The sequence below is a fragment of the Magnolia sinica genome, chromosome 4 (genome assembly GCF_029962835.1).
Source record: "Magnolia sinica isolate HGM2019 chromosome 4, MsV1, whole genome shotgun sequence".
Lineage (NCBI taxonomy): Eukaryota > Viridiplantae > Streptophyta > Magnoliopsida > Magnoliales > Magnoliaceae > Magnolia > Magnolia sinica.
In genome coordinates this window covers 14300596-14320915 of record NC_080576.1, presented here as the reverse complement: position 1 = coordinate 14320915, position 20320 = coordinate 14300596, and the positions used below count along the sequence as shown (strand labels likewise).

Here is a 20320-nt window from a genome sequence, read left to right as displayed (position 1 = left end):
ATCCTCCTAAGGTCCACTGTACTGTTTATTTGACATTCAATATGTTGATTAGATCATACAGCCCTAGATGAAGGGAAAAAACAAAGACGAGCTTGATCCAAAACTTTTATGGCTCCAGGAAGGTTTTTAATGGTTGACGTTCATTCAACACTGTTTCATGTAATGTGGTCCACTTGAGATTGAAATATACCTCAGTTTTCGTCTCGTACCCTAAAATGATATAGAAAAACAGATGGACGGCATGAATGAAACACATACTTCGTGGTGGGGCCGACGGAGCACCAACCACCGGCCATTAGCCGGTGGCAGGGGGAGTAGCCAATCCGTTTCCGGCACGGAGATACCCCTGCGCCGAGGCCGCGAGCAATCCTCTCTCCTCTTTGACTCTTCCGTACAAGCTCCCTCAAATCACGGATTGGCTACTGGTCGGTGCTCTGTGGTCTCCAACATGATGTATGTATTTCATCCATGCCGTCCATCCATTTTTCAGATAATTTTATGGTATGAACCGAAAACCTAGGTAGATAAGAATCTCAAGTGGCCATACAGTATTGATTGAACTCTCACCATTAAAAGCTTCTTGGGATTACAAAGTTTTGAATCAGGCTGATATTTGTTTTTTACCTTCATCCAGGTTTGTATGATCTAACAATAGGTTAATAAACATTACAGTGATCTCTAGGAGGTTTTTAATGGTAGACATTCAATCACTACTGTTTTTTCATGGTGTGGTCCACCAAAGATTTTGATCTGCCTCAATTATGGTGTATAGTATTATAATGATTTCAAAAAATGGATGGACGGTGTAGATAGAACACATATATCATGGTGGGGCCCACAGAGGACCGACCACTAGCCCGCTAGTGGCAGCGTAACTCGCCAAACCGCGTCGCAATCAGTCTCCCGATTGATTGTTGCATGTCAAAAGCGCAATCATTTCTTCACCTAATCGTTGGAGAAAGCGAGAGCTAATCAGATACACTAGGACGTTTGCAAACTTGTCATGCAGCCTAATTTTAACTACCAACATGCCTTCGTGTAGAACATCCGTCCCATTCAAATGATAGGCCCCACAGAGAAGAGAAGATCACCTACAAAAAATCAGGTCGGTACCACTCATCAGTTGGGCTATGTTGTTGGAATCAATGGACAACTGATGGTTTGGCTAAACATAGAAATATCTGCATCTAATGAGCTGATCAGCCTTATTTTCTAGACGGGCAATCTTCTATGGTGATTTCTACGGTTTGGATGGATCGGATGGGCCACGGAAGTGGTATGCATGCGGGAAAGATGGGCTGCACGACAAGTTAGCATTCCTCCAGTGGTAGGTGATCAGTTCTCAAAGAGAATTCAACGGCGCGTGTTGTTAATTTTTCTCCCTAGATTCGGCAATTTGCTGAATTTTCGTTGCATCTCTTGTTTGGAAATGGACGGCTCCCTAACCTCTTTTTGTGTGGGGCTTTCTTGGTTAAAATTCTCTCTCTCCGTAGGATCTGAGCCGTTTATTTGGCAGGATCTGTGATATGTTTTCGCACGTGGTTTAGTGACCTCCCTACTTTATGGATGGTGTTGTGTGTGTGTGTGTGTGTGTCTATATATATATATATATATATATATATATATATATATATATATATATATATATATAAAAGCTGCCTATCAATTTTGGATTATTATTTCAAGGTATTATCCTAAAAATGAGGCAGATGACTATGCCTCTTGAAAACAATGGTTATTAAATGTCTACCGATAAAAATTTCCTATGACCCACTGTTTTTTCACTATTAAATTAAACACAAGGTTACAATTGTATTAATAAATGCCTATATTCGATCAAATATGTGTGGTTAGAATAATGCGGTTGTACAAGAGTTATATATACTCAACTTGGGTTCGATTGAACCTATCCTAGGTGCCCAAATAAACGGGTTTAGATTGAATTTACGTGATTGGCCACCTTCGTCAATCACTTATTATTCTAGGTGATTAAGTAATTTTAGAAGGGGTGAGGTTTCTCCTTTTGAATGGGAATGTTTTACCTTACATTCAAGACATTTCTTTCGAGTTGGTGATTAGAGGCATTTTATTTCTCAATAGAATAATGAGGAAAAGAAATAAAACAAAAAAGCTAATATATGGTGTCAATTGTATTGATTTGTATTTGAAGTTTAGTACAATTAACCAATATACAAAATAAGTTGAGAAATAAAAAATAAATATTTATAATCGCTTGTGTGGACAAACAATCAAGACAGATGTAATTAGTGGTTTAATCTTCCAAGTAAAGATTTGATTGATCTAGAATCCAACGACGGTAGAGTGGATATTAATTTATACTACTTTTAAGCATATTATAGCGTTGTCACTAGACAATAGCAATTTAAATTAGAGACATAAACTCTGGACATTTTCTAGTGGGATTGGAAAGAAGTGAAAGAACTATAAATTGAGATAAAGCAACGTTGTATAGTGTACGGGAGATTGTATTTTATGTGGGCCTCAAGTTCTTCATCATGTGTTCCTTATATAGATTGGGAGGAGACAAACTCTCATTAAGTTTAATTTCTTGTTGGTCTAGGATCCTTAGTGATCATGGTGTAGAGTTATTTTCCGATCTTTCCAGCCTGGTCAAAGAGATCTTTGATGGTTATAGTATCAAACTGTTTTCATGATCTCCTCGCCAGCATGACTACAAAGATCCATAGAAGTTGCAAAATTTGTACTCGAATTCCTCATGACGCCTTTTGATTTCTTTTGTTTTAATAAGAGTCCGCTTCATGAATCTTCATTATCATTGCAACGAACTTACTGGGCATATTCAAATTGCAATAGGATCCTTATTTTGATGGATCTTATAAACTTGTCAAGCATGTTGCTTTGATCACATGTGCTACTTGTGTTAAGATTATATGTCACTTGTCACAGTGTCTTATCTGCATACGTGCATATAACTTTTTATTGTTTTGCTTTTGCCAGGTGATATGCTACCTAAGGATGTGGCAAAAATATCTTCAATACAAGAGTAGTATTTTATCTATCATTTAACAGGTAGCGCTGACACGTGGCAAAATCTTAATAATCTCAATGGAAATACCATGATGTGTGTAAATAGACTATAATGCTTATTTGACATCCAACCTATTTATTATGTCACATAAACTTAAATGAATGGAAAACACAAATATCAATCTTGATCCAAAACTCTTATGGCTTCTGGGAAGTTTCCGAGGTTGATGTTCACCACAATTTCCAGTAATGTAGTCCACTTTATATTTAGATCTATCTCATTTTTGCTTTCATGCCCTGAAAATGGATAGCCACACATACATCATGGTGGGGCCCACAGAGTGCTACAGGCGGTGTCAGTATGCAATCCGCGTCCACTGTTTTCTCTTGTGAAAATTAGTGCACGTGCCAATCTTAAGTAGGCCACACATGGATCGACCAATTATTAAAAAAACTCTCTTTCTTTTTTCCCTGGGTCACTCACAAGGAGACGGGATGGGCATGGAACATGCTGGGACCCACTTAATGAATGGTCTGCATCTCTCACACGTGCTGCGTTGCACACGACTGGAGAGTAAAATCCTACTACACTGTACTGAAGAATGGAGAGTTTGGGTCAATCTGGAAACCCGGAAATAACAGGACGAATTATCAACTTGGACCCGATTCATTGACCCGAACCGAAACCCGAGCCGACCTACCTCGTCCAGACATCTAATAGGCATGTGACTCAAAGCGAGAAATTACAGGAACTGAGAAAACCTGCGCGAGTGTACTTTTTTTTTGAAACTCGCTCATCATACTCATAGAACGCAGAAAACCTGTGCGAGTGTACTTTCTTTTCAAACTCGCTCATCACACTCACACGTGGCAGCATGGTACACGTTAGTGAAATCCAAGCCGTTCACGGAATATTTAAAAACTACCTGGTCACAGCTATTTTTGGTGGGACTTTGCACATGGTAGCAAACCAATGCCAGCAAACCTCTTCCCAAAATTCCTCATTCCATCACCTACATTTAAAATAGCGTAAGGCTGCAATGATAGTTTGCACCATCGAAGAAGTGGTGGTGTCTCATCATCACATGTGGCGTTGATGTACAGTACAGCTACCAAGACCATCCAAATTATTGATGGATCAATATCTAAAATCAAACCGATCAGGTAGCCCTAAGCATCCAATTAATGGTTATCAAAGGGATGTTTAAAAGTAAAATAGTAAGTGGTTAATATTTGAAGAGAAGAATCAGATGGTCAATATTAACTTATAGGTGGATTTTTTTAGTCATGATCCATATCCACATTTGAAGTGGTGATTTGAATGGTTTGGATTGCCGTAAAATCATACCATGGGTACGTTTGAACAGGCATCACCGTTTTTAAACGTTGCAAAACTAGCATAGAAGTCTTTCGATTTGAAAACGGGAAACCTTGTGTACCTTGCGGTAGATACCTACAGGGGCCACTTTCTTTGACGTGAGGAAAAATAATTAAGGTACACGAAATCCATACTGTCCATCAGGTAGAACAACTATTTTTTGAACTAATTATAAAAATCAGGATGATTCAACACTCCTTTGGGCTATCCTGCCAAATTATACCTTCAAACTCTAATTTCATACGGCATCTCCCAACTGAGATTTGGAATTCTATGATTATTGGAGAATTATTTCATCTCCATGAGTTCCATCAGATTAACGGGTTAGATGGGAGATAAACAGGACGGTGGACCATATAAAAACAAAAAGTGTGCGTCTCATCCCAAGATTAATACCTCATGGTGTGGCCTATATGAGATTTAAATGATAATGATTTTTCGGTTCCAGAATGAATAAAAGTCAGCGTGCCTGATGGAGGGTGTGGATCTTATCAAAGTTCCACCCACGTGGCGTTTAACGAAAGTGATCTACCGGAAGAAATCTACGCGACGTACTTTAGCGCAGTTCTGTGAAAACGTTTCAACCCTACCAATCTACGTGCATTCCACGTTTAAACGGCCAAACCAAACCGAGTCCCGGAAAATTCAACGCAAACTATAAAACTCAAGTCAGGAGCTCCTGTCGTGAGTCAGAGGAGTAGCCGTCACGGAGCTCCTTCTGTGAGATCAACGGTCGTTTTTGCGTCCCAACCCACGTGGCACATGTGTACAAGATCCAGGCTATTTGTTAGGTCGAATCAATCGTGCACATTACATGGCCCGAAGGTACCCGATCAACTGTCAAGTGAGTCAGGTTGTATTTTGAATTCAGACCGTTGATCATATTAATTCAACCGTCCTAAATGATAATTAAAATCATATGATTTTCATTAATATACATGTTTTTGACAAGAAAAATCTTATGAAAGGACTAGATCTTTTACACGTATGACAAGGTAGAATGTAAAACGCGAGGTAAAGACTTAAATCTCACGCGAGCAAGTTTCGTTGACAGGAGTCCAGGTGAAGACGAGACACAGAAGGCAGTCAGTCTCGAGTAGCCACGTGTCAGATGCTGTTGAAAGAGGGATCCGAACCCGAAAGCAACCATACTAACGGTAAGAAGTGATAGATAACGGCGTTACGAAGATGGCAGTGTTTTGCCGTAGCCTTCTTCACCGCTTAGTCGTCAGTTTTGACGGAAAAGACCTCCCTACTTACCTCCCACCTTCGCTTCTTCCTCCCCTCTCCATATATATCCTCACCTGCTGAAATCCCACAGATAGAGAGGGAGAGAGAGAGATCCTTCCATATATCTATCCTCACCTGCTGAAATCCCAGAGAGAGAGAGAGAGAGAGAGAGAGAGAGAGAGAGAGATGAAGAGCCGGAACAACGAGAGAGTATCGGCGACATGGATTCTCATTCTCTGCATATTATGCTTCGCTCTCGGAATGCTGTTTACAAACAGGTTTCTCTCTCTCTCGCCTCAAATCCATGTGTGTTTTTTTTTTTTTTTTTTAAATTTTAATTTTAGTTTTTTTTTTTATAATAATTTTCTCGCATTTTATCTTCTTCTTCTTCTTCTTATTTATTTATTTATTTATTTATTTTACATTTATTTCTAATTTTGGCATTCGTTGGTTTCTCTGGTGCATAGAGAAAAACGTTGATTTCCCCCTTTTGCATTTGATTCCTGAAATTGAAATAAAATTAGGGGAAGGGTTTCCTGACGATATGTTCTTATTTCTTTCATGAATATTGCCAAGTCTTTGTTTTTTCTCCTAAGAATCATTCTTTTAAACTGATAGTAAGGTTATAAAGATTTCAAAATTTTCGACCGTTGGATTGAGTATGTTTTCGATTGTATTGCAGGGTATCGGCCCCACCAGAATCGAATAATCAGATCATCTCGCGGCAGAGGAAAGAGCAGGAGCTACTGGTGGTCTCTGAGGAACGTGAGACGAAGAGGGTTAGTATGCCATTGGTTTTTTTTTTTTGTTTTTTTTTTTTTATATATATATAATTTTATGGCGATGATTTTTCGCCTTGCACAGATTCCCTTAATCTTGTTTTTTATTTAAATCAGACTCTTGGGAAAGATAAAGATATTATGGGGGAGGTTTTCAAGACCCATGAAGCAATTCAGTGAGTAGCGGATTTTCCATCCATTTCTTCGGATATTTATTAATGTATTCTTACAATTTCTTGAAAAATAATTTATTTCTGTGCTTAATTTCAGATCTTTGGACAAGACAATTTCCACGCTTCAGATGGAGCTGGCTGCTGCTCGGAGTTCTCAGGAGATGGTGGGCCTTGGCAATTCTCCTGTAGCCTCGGACTCTCGTGAGGCCACGAGGAAGAAGGCATTCATTGTGATTGGAATTAATACCGCCTTTAGCAGCAGGAAGAGGCGGGATTCAGTCAGAGAGACTTGGATGCCTCAAGGTTGATTTTCCAACCTTCTCAGTAGAATATGTAATAAGTAAGTTACTTTATGATTGATATGTCTGTATGATCATTTAAAACTGACAATTCGATGAGTGTTGGCTGCAAGTAGTCCCCCAGTATCCATTCCGTTCTTTAAGCTGCGTTTGGACTCACCATTGAATTGGACTCTGTTATAATTTGTTCAGTAGAGCAGAAATGACCAAATTGTGATTACCTTCCTTAGCAATTTTAGCTCATATTGTAGTCGTATTTGTTTGAATTCCAACATGGAAGTAATGTTTTTATGACATGGAGCCTGGTCATTCAACATGACTACTAAGGAAGGTAACTGCAATTTGGTTGTTCAATTCACTACTGCATGCCTATGCAGCATTTAAGTATCAACTGCCCATCTCAGCTCTTCATTTTTCGACTGATTGTTGAAAACATGATCAGATGAAAAACGGATTTTCTTTGCAACTGGTTTCAACTTGCATTTGGTACGAGTTTGAATGACAAGTGGCAGAAGTTTCTGCTATAATTGGTGCATGTTTCAGCTATTTCCCAGGTTTTAGTTATAGTTTGTATGGGGTTCCTATGGTAATTTAGATTTATTCAGATAAATTGTTTGGATTTAGTTGGGTTTCTTGTTTGTTTTATAAGTGTTTCTTTTCTAGTAAGTCTATGTTCTTTTTTCTTTTGTCAAGCAGGACTTTTACAAACTGATCCATCCACAAAGAAGTTTGTAACAGTATGTCAAGAACACAACGTTCAATGCAAAAATTTGCAAATCTAAACATGTGTTTCCCTAATATAAGAAAATCTTCCAACTAAAAAACAAGGGAAGAAAGAACCACCATGTTGGTGGGAGATTGTCCCTAATCTTATTGCATTCATTAACACCTCTTGATCTAGAGTGCTGCTTTCGGGAGTTGCAGAGCCGTGCTAGGTACCTACCGGGGTTGCTTTTGCAAACCAAGAGCTAGTGGTGGAACTTTCAAGAGATCCAACCCCATCCTTCAGTTACGCTGTGTCATTTTAACCATTGAACCCAAAAATCATGATTATCCAAAACTTAGATAGCCCACGCTACAGGAAACAGTTGGGATGAAATGCCCATCATTAGTTTTGTGTAGGACCCACGGCGGTGTTTTATATGCCATCTCCATTCATTCGATGTGCCTTATCAGGATGAAAGAATTAACCAAAAAATCACGGTATTCTAAAACTCAGGTGGACCATACCACGTGTATCTTCTTGGATTATGGCATTTTCGCCCAATACATTATTCATCGGATGTTCAAACACTTCTTTTAATGAATCCTGGATTTGTTCTTTGAAATTCTCAGATTCGTCATAAAATTCGAGTCGCTAAAGGTTTACATCACCTTCTCCCACACAAGGAGGCACTCCTTGATGTTGTGTCGATGTTATGAAATTATCCAATCGGCCTAAAATCTCATGGAGCAATCCCCACAGACTACACCTTTTCTTTTATTCCAATTTCATTTATCATCCGTTCACAAGGGACACTAATTATCATTACTGATTCTTGTGACTTTATAGGTTGCAATGTCAAATCTAGTTCTCTTTTATCGGTAACAGGATAGCATGCTCATAGTTGAAGGGAAATGTCTTGCACTTTATGCAACTTTTGGCTATTCTGGGTAATATAACAATCTACTTAGCTAGTTTAGTAAGAACATGTTATTAGCATACACATAGTTCAAGAGAAATGTCTTGCACTTTATGCAATTTGGGCTACTCCAGTTAAGGTAACAATCTGCTTATCTAGATTAGTAAGAAATCTTATTGTCATATTGACTGATTATTTTGAATTCTCAGGCATATTGATGTCTATAACTTATTAATTTGTTAAAAGCCTTGCATTGATCTTCACTAATATTTGGAGCTGCTTTTTATTGGGTTCAATTAGGAGAAAAGCTCCAACAACTCGAGCGAGAGAAGGGAATTGTCGTTCGGTTCATGATTGGCCACAGGTACATCTTAATTAATGCCAAGACCGCAATCTCAAGCCTTAATGTTACTTTGCTCTTCTCATGGGACTGCACTCTCTGTTTTATTTATTTGTGAAATGAAAACGTACATCCAGAGAGGGAACGAATCAGCCATACAAAGCTTACTTTTGGATAACGCCTTCCTTGGCATAGGAAGGATTTCTTATGTGCAATATGCTGAGAATCACTACTAGGAATCATGGTTACCAAAGAGCTTGACATAGAAATACAAAAACTTATCGCCCACTTTGTAAAATCTAGCATGAACCTTTGGATAGGCTCTCTAGGATCGACAGTAGTAGCTGCACGGAGTATGGTAGAATTCCCTGGTACAATCATTCAGAGAGTCTCTCCCAAGGATGATTCCTATACAGTTCTAAATGGTACTGCTAGCTGTAGGAACCCAATGTGACATGTATTCAAGAACTTCATTCTCTTGTTACTTGATCTAGTGCAGCTCCTCATGGACAAATCTGGACATGTTGCCTCTTTTCTGAACAAAATATTTTATAAATTTTAAATAAATGGAAGAACCTTATTTGTAAATTAATCTGAAAAAAAACATCTTTATTTTAGCCGTGTTGTTTGTGTTTGAAATTAGAAATGAATGGAGAGGTTAGAGTGGTCAACTACTCCTCCAATGGCTACATACGGTGTAATCTACCTCTAAAATGGATGATTGTGATTGGGTCTAGGACAACAGTTATGTGTTTGGTTGATTGAAATCAATTGGGCATCTATCCTACTTGATGAAGGAAAGGCATGCTTTAGGTTTCAACAATCCTTGCATTGGTAGACTGTGTAATAGCATATGGATGGTTTTTTTTTTTTTTTTTAACACACGCACACACACCACCACACACTCACGCCATGGTGGGATTTCACCACCTATGGGTACTCGAACCCTCAACCAAGTGTGCCATTATTCTCTTACCTTTGCCAAGAGCTCTATTGCAACGCATCTATTCAATGTTTTTGACGATTCAATTTTATTTGATTTTTTCTGAATGATCCGTTTGTTTTCTTTTTCTTTTTTAGTTTTAAAATTTTGAGGATAAAAAATGTACCATGGTTGGGCCCGTGGCAATTTCTTAGTAAAGCTGACCAAGCCAGTTGCTAGCACGGTTGCAAGACTCATGTTGTATGCACCATAGCTGATCCATATTGCAAAATCTCTAGAATATTGAAGTGAAATAAGGCAGGGGAATGGAAATTTGACAAGGAAAGTGGCTTTCAAGGTGCGTTACGAAGTCACTTTCCTTAACGCAGTATCGACCCCCACTATGGACAAAATCCGAGTGTGCAACTAGGTTACTACAATCCATGCCTAGGATACAATGAAGCTTAGGGTACCCGTCTTTGATCTCCCACTCAATTGTGTTGGTTGATTGAGACCCCAAATACTTCTTAACAATGAATGTAAACAGAAGCTGTATCTGTAAGTCCATTTCCTACCTCTGTAGTGGCAAGATAACAAATTAAAGACAACGAAATAAATACAGAACAATGAAGGCTTCTAGATAGAGTTTTGTGAAAGAGAAGTTGTAGAGAAAAGCCAAATGCTGGAATGTACAAAACCCCTCATAGGACCCTCCTTATTCAGAGGTTTTGGTGTGTGCAATGGGTCCTGTACCTATTTTGAATAGTTATATCATTGTTCAATGGACCCTCCTTATGTAGAGGTTTTATTGTCTTTTGCAATAGGTATTGTGCCTGTTCTTAGTAGTCATGTGATTGTTCAAGGCACCCCCTTCTCACCCAGGCAACCGTTCCAACAATCCAGTCATCTTGACACATCCTCAGGACCACGTAACCAACACCACCCTACAGACCATCTAACTGCCACTTGCGTGTAGCACGCCAGTTAGGGAAAAGTTTAGGGCACCTTGAGATGATGAATGTGTGCGAAGTGAAAGCTGCATCAAGTGCTTTGTGCCCAAGGGCCAAGTCTTTGGCACACATGCACGAGCGGCGTGAAGAACCCCTTGTTACTGTTCTCATTTGGTGTTCTTGAACATGATTTCATGGAAATGAAATCCTTTAAATGGGTGTTACATTCCTCATCCATTTTCAATGTGGGACTAGAACTTGTAAATTGTAACATGTTTTGAACACTTCTAAAGGGAACTTAGTAAAATTTTCAAAAATTGATTCTCATCAAGTTGCTAACTTTATAATGGAATAAGATGTTTTCATATGAGAGAAAAGGTTAACTTTTGCTACAAAATATGTCAAACACAGCGTTGATAAGTTAACCGATATATTTGATATAAATAGACCCAGAAAATACTTCTATTTTGATAATTCCCAAAATTGAGATGTTGAACCTTTGATCTTGTATTTGGATAAGATCCATCATTCCGGATTTGAGATGAAAACTACAGCTAAATAAACATAAATTCAAGAGATATGATTTCAAGAGATGTAGCCTGATGGCTGCAATATAAAAGAAGAAATGATCTTTGAAGCTAACCGAACCTTGTATTTTCCGTTAAAAAAGAAAAAACTGAACTCTGTATTTTGGCTTGTCATGGTGTTCCTGATTCTGTATCTTTCTTCTTGTTGGAGCTTCCAATTTCTTGTCATTATGTGTAAGGGTGAAAGTGTGCTGGGGTGGCCTGGCCCAGCTCAATTTGGGCTAAGCCTAAATGGGTCAGGCATGAGCATTAGTTTTCAGGCCTGGCAGCTAAATCGGTGTAGTTTGGGCTTGAGCAGTTGCAGTTATAAATGCCTAGAAAAATGGCTGATGTAGCCTGACTTAGCTCATGTATCTGACAGGGTACTTGTTTAGCTGCCTGAACCAGTCATGGACCTGACCCCTTGGCTAGCTGGTGGGGCTAGGCCTGGGGAGTATCTAGCTTACAGGCTGGGCTTGGACATGCCTACGCCCCTAATTATGTATGTGGATGTTACAATGCCCTTTTTAGTCATGGTTTTATTTTGTGAAGAGTGGTTAAATACCATGCATCTCTCATATGCTCTCTCCTGAGCCTTCTAAGATGGCAGTAAAGGATCAAGATGGTTTTTAGAAGTGGGAACTGAACGAGATTCTCAATTGTTTCATGCAGTGCTACATCCAGCAGCATTTTAGATCGGGCAATCGATTCAGAAGAGGCTCAGCACAATGACTTTCTTAGGCTGGTCAGACATTTTTCCTTCAAATTGAGTTGAAATCTGAGATTTATGATATTATGAGGTTCGAAGTGTATTTAATCCCTTTGTTGTCTTTCTTGTAGGAGCATGTTGAAGGGTATCATGAATTATCTGCAAAAACAAAGATCTTTTTCTCTACTGCAGTTGCCAAATGGGATGCGGAGTTCTACGTCAAGGTGGATGATGATGTTCATGTCAATTTAGGTATGTCGGTTCGGTATTTGAAAGTACACTTCATTTTGAACTTAGCAGAAATATGAGTCTGTGAAGAAAATGAAGTCCAAATGGGGTGGGTTTTCAGTTTTCCATTTTTCAGCCAACAAAAAGTAAATTCCATTGAACTGTTTTGGGTCTGCAACGCAGGTATGCTAGCTGCAACTCTTGCCAGACACAGGTCAAAGCCCAGAGTGTACATAGGGTGTATGAAATCTGGACCAGTTCTTGCACAAAAGTAATCATCTTCTCATGTGAACAGTTTCCTTGAGCTGACATTTTCTAGTATTTGCAATTCTAATGTATAGTTTATTTGTAGGAATGTCAAGTACCATGAACCTGAATACTGGAAATTTGGAGAGGAAGGTAACAAATACTTCCGGCATGCAACTGGGCAGATTTATGCTATCTCAAAAGATTTGGCTACATACATATCAATCAATCGGTAAGATATAATGTGCTAGTTTCTGTTATATGATTTATATATGGTCCATTTCTGACAAAATGTGCTGATAATTCGTGCTGGGGGTTGTGGTTACAGGCCGATTTTACACAAGTACGCGAATGAAGATGTGTCGCTTGGTGCTTGGTTTATTGGATTGGAAGTCGAACAAATTGATGATCGGAACATGTGTTGCGGAACTCCGCCTGGTAAGAGGAAATTCCTTTGGTTCCTGTCTTTTGAAATAAGAAAACTGCTATGCTTACTGTGGAGTCATTTGTTTCTTGTCATTCTACAGATTGTGAGTGGAAGGCACAAGCAGGGAATGTGTGTATTGCATCCTTTGATTGGAGTTGCAGTGGCATCTGCAAATCGGTGGAGAAGATAAAGGATGTTCATGCAAGGTGTGGTGAGGGAGATGGAGCTGTTTGGAGTGCTTTGTTCTGAAGAAACGAGATGAAGGGTTGTTAATGGTTTGATTGGAGGGTTTTCTCCAAGGCCTAGCGAAAGTGACGAAATCTCTTGAGAAACAAAGGTGGCGAGTGTGAATTTAAACAGAAAAGCCTCGTTATGAATCTTATCAGGAAACCATGCCTGTTTGTTTTTTGGAGAGACATTGGAAAAGCGGACCTGAATGCTTGAGCATGAAGATGAGTTTCAAGATGGTGGATTGCTTTGATGAGATGTGTAGATTTTAGAGGTGGGTGTTTCTGTATTTAGCTTTTGTTGGGTTTTGAGGGCATTTTCAGTATACAGTGAGAAATTGATTCTTTGGGCTAGTGGCTGGCGGTGTCTCTGACTGTTAGGTGTAAGATGAAGGGGCCGTTTGGTATCTCTAATAACAATAGCCTATTTGCTTATTCTTTAAAAAAAAATAAGCTATTATTTTCGAAATGGACTGTGGGATAAATCTAAGATTTTAGGGCACCTTCAATATTCTTTTATAAACTACTCAAAAAGCTCTCAAAAGATATGTGACGACGAGGTCATCTTTTCTTTTAGACTTTATTTAGCTTAAGCTGGTAGACACTTTTTTATATAAAATTTTGGATAAGTTTATCCTTGATCCTTTTAAGTAATTCTCAACTTACCCTCCTCTTTTCTCTTTGGAATCTCTCTAAGGTGGACCTACATGATGAGTAACTCATATTGAAGGTGAGGCTCCACATCAAGTTGGGCTCACATAATGCGCTGTCACGTTAAAGGTTGGCCCCATATGATGGCTGTCTCACATTAAAGTGTGCCCCACGTGATAGATGGTGGACAGTGAAGGTGGGACCACATGATAGAAGGTTGACATCAAAGGTGGGCTAACATGATGAACGACCCATATTGAAGGTTGGGCCCACATGATAGAAGGTTGATATCATTGAAGGTTGGGCACCACATAATGGATGGTTCATAGCAAAGATGGGACCGTCCACATGATGAATGGTCCACATCAAAGTGGGGATATATAATGCACGGTTCACATCAAAGGTGGGCCCCACATGATGGATGGCCCACATCAAAGTGTGGTATGACATGATGGACCATCCACGTTAAGTGGGCCCCAGTTGACGGGCAGTCCACATCAAAGGTGGGCCCATGTGATGGATGGTGGACATCAAAGGTGGGCCCACATGACGAACTATCCGTATTGAAGGGGGTTCTCATAACGAATGGTCCACATCAAGGTGGCCCACATAATAGACGGAGGGGGCCACACATGATGGGATGGCCCACATCAAAGTGTGGCCCCTTGTGATGGACAATGCACATTAAGTGGGCCCCACCTAATGAATGGTCCACATCCAAGGTCTTGCATGATGGATGACCCATATCCAAAGTGGCCCAACATGATGGATGATCCACATAGAAGGTGTGCCCCACATGATGGACAAACCATTTTGAAGATGGGGTCCACATGATGGACACATCAAATGTGAATTCCACGTGGTGGGTAGTGGACATTAATTGAGGAGCCCCACATAAAGGACAATTAGAATTGATGGTGGGCTCCACATGATGGATGACCTACATCAAGGTGATCCTCACATAATGGATGGTCCATGTCAAAGGTCAACCCCTAATGATGAATGGTGCACATCCAAGATAAGCCTTGCATGATGGACAACCCACTTTGAAGGTTTGGCTCACACGATGGATGATCCACATCAAAGGTGGGCTTCCATATGATGGTAGATCCACATCCAACGTTCGACATAATGGACGGTCCAAATGTCTTAAAATATGAAGGTTGTAGCCATCAATTCTTTTGCCATTTGGGGCAGGATCAATTTATGATGAGATTCACCAAAACAACCGTGTGAATTGCTTTTATAATGGAGTTGCTGTAATATTTAAAAATGACATAACTACCTCTATAAAAAGGAATTGTTTGAATGTTTTATCAAACATACTTATTTCATATAAGAGCTTTTTTGAGTTTTGAAAACCTACTTTTACCGAATGAACTCATTTGAAACAAAAGCTAGAATAAAAAAAAGTTTATTAAAATAACTTTTATTTAAAAAGCTCTTATTAAATTAGAGTAGAGATGCCAAATTGCTCCATTTTCTCGGAGAAGATAGTTGATTTTATTGTGTAGGAAGGTGTATGATAACAATTATCTTTATATGTTAATGTGTATTTAGATTGTAGTTGTTTTAATTCAAATCATGTTCCATGACCAATGTCAACAAAATTGTTATTGTTTCACGAATCATAATGGTAGTTGAATCGTATTATAAATTATGATACTTTTTTTACAATTTTAATACAAAATTGAAAAAAAAAAAACAAATAAATCATAAACAAATTTAAAACTCATCGATCATCCTTTTGCCATGAAATATACACAAGTAATACCATGTCATGATGGTGTTAAAGGATTCTTATTTGTCCTTTATTTTTTGTCTTTCAAAACTTTTTCCTTAAAAACCACAAAGGGTCCTTTAATAATTTATGTTATTTCTATCTTTTTTGAATGTAGAATCATGTTGAAAAAGCAACATTAGATGTTGTAGACTATGAAAAAAGATATTTTGATTTCTAAACATTATTCCACAATATATAAGTCAATATGATCATGACCATCATAGAAACATTCTAGAAAAGTCATACATCAATCTTATAAATTTTTTTTTTTTTAAAACAAATAAAATAATTTATCTTTTCTAAACAATTCTTAAAGATTTCACCAATTTAAAAACGTAAAATGAGAGCCAGCCAAATGAAGCTTAAAATAGAAGAGAACAAGTATAATTGGAATCTTAAATCATAAGATTCAAACAATAAAATTATAAAATTTATATAAAATGGGATTCAAGGTAGGTATTCAAATTGGTTTTTTCTTAAGATTCGACTCAAATTGTATATCTTAAGACCTAAGATTTTAACAACACTACATACGGCTGGTATCTAAAGGCCCTGATTTACACTATGGGTGGATTATGATCAACTGTCCATCCATAGATCAGGTGATGAGATGATCCCTGTTTGCCTTGATCTCGTGGTGGTATCAATTGGATTCTATTGTGATAAAATGGTACAATAGTAAACTATTGTTGTGGGTGTTTATTTTATTGCGAAAAAAGTGTGTTGAGGACATAGGTTGTCCGTCTTGCACTGATGCTCTCTAATATATTCTAATTCGACTGGCTCTACTGTAGCATCCATCTTCATTTGATTATTTACTTGCAAGATATTTATCTTCTGTTAGTTATTATTGGCCGCATTTGCAATACCAATATTGATGCATGTATTATATACCCTTGGGATAAAATAAAAAAATATTGGTATTGCATGGGCAACATTGCATGCATAAGGAAATGTATTGTCGAGGAAGCATTGGGAAAATGGAGTTTGTCATAAAAGTAAGTATGCATAGCAAGTTACCATATATTGTTGAATTATGTGTTTAGACATGTGAAACAATTATATTAAAAATGAATTTATATAATTCATAAATCATATAATACAAGTTCAAAAATATACACATGAATTAGACAATTTAGCTTGATCAATAATATATATATATATATATATATATATATATATATATATATATATATATATATATATATGGAAAATATACTATGAGATTGACCTATGCAGGCCCCATCGCGATCTATATCAAACATCCACCCCATCAGTCAAATGCACCTGTCCATGGTGGGCAACGAGCCTAAAAATAGGCTAATCCATGACTTAGGTGGGACACACCATAGACAACAATTGAGAGTAGATATCTACCCATTGAAACCTTCATGATCATTTATAAGGCCCACTAAGATGTGGTTCAAAAATCTAGCCCATCTATTGTGTGTGTCCTACTTGGATAAGGGGTGACACCAAGTTTCAAACATATCCAAACTCATGTGGGCCCCAACAAGTCCTTTTAGAGGTTTTACACATGATTTCACATAGTTTCAGATGGTGATATAGCTGAATTTTGGCATAGCCCATATCTTAGAGGGGACCCACCAAATGCACATTGTGGATCTCCGATACATATCATGGTGGTCCCCTATAGAAAATAATTATATTACCTTTTCAATGACCCTAAAATCAACCCAATCCGACATGTAATGAGGGATTTTTGAGCATTTTCATTCGATCACGTAATTTTGAAGGATTAACTATCGAGATTGAAGAATGATAATCGAAGAATTCTAGGGTGCTTTTGGGATGTCGAACCGTTTTTGAATTATGCGATTCTTGTCTCATTTGAAAGCTTGTCAAGTTACTTTTCCAACGAGCTAAAAATCGTCCAAATCTAACCTTTAATGAGGGAGTTATGAAGGTTTTCGTGGGAAGAGGAGATTTCAAAAAAATTCAGGTCCGACAAACATGACCCCGCTTTTGGATACCCGAATGAGTTCTGAATGTGACGATTCCAGTCAGGATTAAAAGAGCATTGAATTACCTTTCCAATGACCAAAAAATTGACAAAATTGACTTGTGATGAGGTAGTAATGAGCGTTTTTGTTAGATAACGTGATTTTGAAAGATTAACAATCGAAATTAAAAATAACAATCAAAATTTTTTAGCGCGCTTTTAGAATATGGAACAGTCTCTAAATCATTTAATTCTTGTCAAATTACCTTTCAAACAAGCTAAAAATCGTTCAAATCTAACCTTTGATGAGGGAGTCATGAGGCTTTCAATGGGAAGATGAGATGTAAGAAAAATTCACGTCCAATGAAATTAATCTTACTTTTTGATATCCAAATGGTCTCTGAATGCGAAGATTCTGGACAAGATTCAAAGAGTAGTGAATTACGTTTCTAATGATACTATGCATTTGGTGGGTCCCCTCTAGGTTATGGGCATCTATTTGCTGGATTTTTTGACATTTTTTAAAAAATCTGTCGTTTGCTGAAAGTCAACATCTTCTTCTAAAATCTTTGCATTTGCTAGTATTTTCTCAATTAACAAATCCTCTTCTAAGGAGTTGTGGTCACTTATATCTTCTTCTAAAGAGCTACTTTACTTGGTTTTGACAGTGGTTTTCGTTTATCTTAGTCAGTCTGCATACTTGGACTTAGAGTGACTATTTCGGCTTTCGGTTTCTTGTTCAAGTTATTAGTCCATGTCCAATTTTGACCAAAGGCTTGTTGATCATATATGATCGATCTCTCTAATCTATTATGGGTCTGATTTCGTCTTTCCGTGAAATTCTTTTCCGCCTTTTGTCATTGCTAGCATTTTTTTAATCCTTATCATTTCCTGCATGTGTGGTGAAAATTTGGGATGGACAGCCCTAACCCATCGATTGACCTTAGACATGGCTGATTTGGCTATTCTTGGTCATTTTCAATCATAAGTTTTGGAATTGGTCAACTGATTCACATCTAGGACGACCTTTTTAGGGTGACCAATTTGATATTATCAAATGGCATTACGACCGAATTTATTACATTGTCTCTTCGGCGCGTGGAATGCTTTTGTTGAATGTTGTCATCGAATATCTTCATGGCATCTTTCGCACAATATATTTTTCTTGACCATTGACTCATTACTAGAATAATCCTGCCCCCTACTGTTTTGTCAGACTTAGCTCATTTACTGGCATAATTTGGTTGATGACCATGTTACTCATTGCTGATGCAAGATCTATTTTCTGTCTTGGGGCATTTATGTTTTTCATATCGTGGTGACCATGTTATTTTCATGGTTGGAAGAAATGGGTCGGTGTTGACTAATATAGCCTTATTGTCTCTTTTTGGAAAAATGAGCATTCCGAAATCTATATTGTCTTGGATCACGTTTTTAAAACAATTTCTTGTTGAATTAGATCATGAGTCATGCCATTTATAGTACTATATTTTCTTCAATTCTTCTAACAAAGGAATTCTTTACTTTGGCGGAAGTTTTATGAGTTTGACAGCTAATAAAAGATCAAATATATCATCATCTTTCGTAATATCAAAGGAATATCGCCCATTTTGTTTGACGATTCCTTTGATTGGATTGGAGCCTAAATGAGATGATTCATTATCGGCCTTCGTGAGGGCCATACAAACGAATGATTTGTTAAGGTTTGTTTCAACCAATGCTATCTCGTGGTTTACATCGTGATAATAAGTTCCTGATGATGAAATATTCTTTTGGTTATTCGCTCGTAGATGTCATTCGTATTTGGTTGCTCCATTCGATAAATTGACCAAATCTTCAAAGTCCATTCCTTCAAACTTTTTCCAAAGTTCAATGTCCAATCTTTCAACAATTAGTTTAACAAATTAATCTTCTGGAAGGAAGACTCAACGCTTATTGTTCACATTTTTTAATCGAGTTATGTATTTCTCAGATAGTTCGTTGAGTAGCTTCCTAAGGCAAGATAAATTGGCTAACAAAAAATTCAGGTTCAGTTCGATATAATTGAGCATGAAACATTTCTTCCATATCTTGCTAAGAGCAAGATTGAATTGAATTAGCCGGTAATACCATATAAATGCAGTGTCGGTTAACGAATTTGCAAACCATTTTAATTTCACATATTCGATGGTCGAAAATTCACTGCATTGTACAGTAAAATGGCTAATGTGTTCTATTGTGGACTGACTTGTATCTTTAGAAAATAAAGAAAACTCTAGAATTTTTGTAACTCTTCGTATCTTAGTAAAATGACCGACTCAATCTGGATGCAACTTATGATAAATAGGTCAGTTACCTCATTTATCAAATTAATCAATTTATCCTAATTTGCCAAAGGGAGGTTGGGATTAATTATTGGAGGCAACTGTATGCCCCGGGTAGGTTGCATCATTGGAACTTGCTTTCTAAGTGTTTCAAGTCCTTGCTCTTGCTCCGATGGTAGACTCTTAGGAGTTTCAACACCTGGTCAAGGGTTCGAGTACCCATAGGTGGTGAAAACCCACTACAGTGTGAGTGTGTGGCAGTATGTGTGCGTGTGTTAAAAAGAAAAAAAAGGTATGCCATTATTTATATCATTTTCATTCTAGCCATTGAAATGGTAGTTTCTTCTATATTTCCTGATGCCTATCAAATCTGGGTATGGGTGAATATTATGTGGAAATATAATCGACGGTTCTAAGGGGAACTTTGCTGAATTTAAATACTTCCTGATTATGCCGATGGTAATCGGACAACCTATTTATAGCTTAAGTCTTAACCTCTAGAGTATTCGTCCTGC

At 37.8% G+C, this 20320-nt stretch overlaps 1 protein-coding gene across 1 annotated transcript; it reads left to right on the top strand.

The window, feature by feature from the left end:
* Positions 1 to 5578: 5578 nt before the first annotated feature.
* Positions 5579 to 13755, top strand: LOC131242525 (beta-1,3-galactosyltransferase 7-like). The gene is made up of 11 exons (XM_058241223.1): positions 5579 to 5895; positions 6300 to 6396; positions 6514 to 6572; positions 6667 to 6872; positions 8791 to 8854; positions 11941 to 12013; positions 12109 to 12229; positions 12389 to 12476; positions 12558 to 12683; positions 12780 to 12889; positions 12979 to 13755. Exons 1-11 carry the CDS (start codon positions 5804 to 5806, stop codon positions 13125 to 13127), a joined length of 1185 nt encoding a protein of 394 aa, XP_058097206.1. The 5' UTR covers positions 5579 to 5803; the 3' UTR covers positions 13128 to 13755.
* The last annotated feature ends 6565 nt before the right edge of the window (positions 13756 to 20320 follow it).